A 3,118-nucleotide genomic window follows, 5' to 3' on the forward strand; every position below is an offset into this window, starting at 1 on the left:
CTGCTGAACACACCAGGTATATATGTGCTGCTGCGCATAAATCTGGGTCGGCTAAGACAAGATGGGTCACAGTGTGAAGACACTGCTGTGGGTACCTATCTCTTTTTCATGAAGTAAATATATAAACTTTTTTTCAAGTTTAAGCACCTGTAAGTCCTTCAAAGTTTGGTGGTAGAGAAGGAAATATGGTACCAAGAATATTATATGTACTATACAGCTTCGAATTCCAGACAACCTAATCCAACCTTGAGTTTATATCCTGTTAACAAATACCCCTAGGAGTTACTAAGAATGTCTCATGATGTCCAAGGAAGCCTACGCTAAGAAAACTCTGAAAATGAAACATTCTGGTGGTGGATATATGCACGTGATGCTCTAGACAAGGTCTCACAGCATTGTCATCCTCCTGGCAGAGCCTTCTGAGCAACTGGGCCCACAAGCATGAACTACCAAGCCACTTTCAGACAGGTCTATGTTGCCCTCACTGGTTGGCAGCTTGATTCTCCTGCTTCAGCCTCCTCAATAGTTTTCTTAAGGTGGGCTGGGAATCCAGCCCCAGGCATCCATCGCACTCCACCGTGGTTGGTCCTCATATATCTGCCTCTACTGTCCATTCACTGGTTCCACCTAGTTCTACCTCCCAGGATTACCGTGCTCTAAATCCTACCCCTTCTGCTCAGAGTATCCCTTGTAATTTGATTATTTCTATTTTTTCTGGGAAGCTCAATACTAGGGTTCTTTTTAACACCTACTCATGACATATTTCAAGTACTTCTTCATGCTCTAATTCCTTTCCTCCACATCACTTTGGATTTCAGAGCCTACTGAACAGTGCCTAACCTAAACATAACAATATAGTTTTTAAAAGCTGGGGGGCTAGGGCCATGCTGATCAGGGTTATGATCTTCCTCTTCCAATGCAGTCAAACATTTCAACTGCCTTTTTGAGTTTTTCCTCACATAGTGAACTTCATATTGCAACTCCAGTGATTAAAACCTCCTTCTCCATAATCCATAGGTATCTTGACCCTCACGATATCTACTGATAGCTTTCTCAACTTCCTATCATCTGCAAATTGAATCAGTGTCCTCACCCACATCATTAAATATTATTCCAGCTGAACATCATTCTATTTGTCAACCCTCCCTCCCTGGGTATTATAGCTGTTGAGGCACAAGTTTGTCATACCAAACTCTCTGCTTCTATTTTCCCATTTTACTTACAAGGACTTTAAGTGGAGCTCTATCAAAATCCTTTTTGAAAAAAACCCCAGTTATTGGGAACCAGCAGTTAGCGTAATGGCTATGTCGCTGGACTCCCACGTGGTCGACCGCGGTTCGTGTCCCGGACCCGGTGGCTTAAAACTCATGCAGGGCGCGTGTGCGTGCGTGCCCAAGATCCCGAGAGGAGAATGGATGAGAGGGGATTGCAGCGTGACCATCCCCCCTGGGGGGTGATTTCTCGCTTTCTGTCTCTATGTCTCTGTCTGTCTGGCGAGCGCATGCGCCCTACAGTGAAAATCTCTCAAAAACAAAAAAAACAAAAACAAAACAAACAAACAAAAAAAGTTATTTTCACAGAATTCTAATAAACTTTGGAAGAGGAACTGAGTTCATTTAAATCAGAGTATTTATTTCAACTATCAATAAACGATTTTTGTTCAAACAAAATCTTCCAAGGAACCATAAAATAAAACACAGCTAATTAAAACTAAACGTAAGCCTAGGCATAAACTAGATGATGATACTCTTTAAGTTTCATTCCCAGTCCAACTAAAAGCCTGGTGTGGTGGTACCTGCCTTTAGTGCCAGCTACTCAGGAAGGTAAGACGGGAGGATCAACAGACCAAGACCTTGTTTAAAAAAGAAGTGAAAAAGTACCATTTAAAAGAATTACTGTGTGTGCAAGATAAAGAGGGAGGGCAAGAGAGGGTACCTGAATGCATACCCAACCCCCACCAGGGTCTGGTCACACACAGTTCTTACCCTCAAATTACCCATGCCATTGAGATTCTGGGCACGTATGTATAACCTGTGTTGTAAAAGTTGACAGGGGCAGGTCTCCAATAAAACCTGGCTGAACATGTGGGATCTGCTTCCTCTGCACAGTGTTTAACTGGCTTCAAAAGCAGCATTTTAAGAATATAAATTTGTTTTAAAACTTCACATTTAAAAAACTGTCTTGTTACAGAATTCTCCAACTTGTACTCTGTAAAAATAGGTTGTTTTAAGGATTTCCAATTATCAATTGGATACTGTCACTCCCTTAAACATTCAATATGAACAGTAGTATGTAGAAAGCTCTGAAAGTTCTTTTTTGTCTTTTTTTTTTTTTTTTTGGCCAGGCAGACAGAGAAAGAGAAAGCACTCTATAGGAGATTGTCCTGATGCAACCCCTTCTCCATTTCCCTTTTCAGGATATTTTGGGCGCAAACACACATGCACAGAGTGTTCTTTAAGCTACTGGGTCTAGGGCTCGAACTGTGCAGTTGGCCATGTGGGATCCAGCACCTTAACCACACATCAACTGCTGGTTCCAAAGTTCTGCATTAAAGAAGCCTGCTTATCTGTACTTCCAAAAACCTACATTTAAAAATAAACTTTGAGGGGTAGGCAGGTGGTGTGGTGGTTAAGGGTGCTGGACTTCCACATGGCTGACCCTGGTTCAAGTCCTGGACCTGGTGGCTTGCTTCCTCACTTTCTCTTTCACTGTCCCTCTCTGGTTAAATAAATAAAAGCTAAATAAAATAATTCTTAAAAAAAAAAAAAAAAACCCCTTTGAAATCCAACAATAATGAAGACTACTGATTTACATGCATTGTGAACTCATGACTTTTACTTCACCTAAATTCTCATTTAATTCTCACACGAATCTCATAAGAGGAAGTAGTAGTATTTAACTTTCATTGGAGGAAGCTAGTGCTCAACTCAAGAAGGCTAAATAATTATACCATTAAGAAGTCATAAAAGCGGAAACCAGCAGTTAGCGTAATGGCTATGTTGCTGGACTCCCACGTAGTCAATCACGGTTCGTGTCCCAGACCCGGTGGCTTAAAACTAACGCTGGGCTCTTGTGCGTGCGTGCCCAAGATCCCGAGAGGAGAATGGAGAAGGGCATG

General features: G+C 41.8%; 1 protein-coding gene across 1 annotated transcript in view; it reads right to left on the minus strand.

The window, feature by feature from the left end:
- NUCKS1 (nuclear casein kinase and cyclin dependent kinase substrate 1) overlaps window positions 1–780 on the minus strand; it is a 24,569-nt gene extending 23,789 nt beyond the window's left edge. The window contains exon 1 of the mRNA XM_027776002.1: window positions 753–780. Coding sequence (XP_027631803.1) covers window positions 753–780 — 28 coding nt within the window. The remainder of the gene's footprint in view (window positions 1–752) is intronic.
- Between the last annotated feature and the right edge of the window lie 2,338 nt (window positions 781–3,118).

This window comes from Tupaia chinensis, unplaced genomic scaffold (assembly GCF_000334495.1).
Source record: "Tupaia chinensis unplaced genomic scaffold, TupChi_1.0 Scaffold000627_1, whole genome shotgun sequence".
Classification (NCBI taxonomy): domain Eukaryota; kingdom Metazoa; phylum Chordata; class Mammalia; order Scandentia; family Tupaiidae; genus Tupaia; species Tupaia belangeri.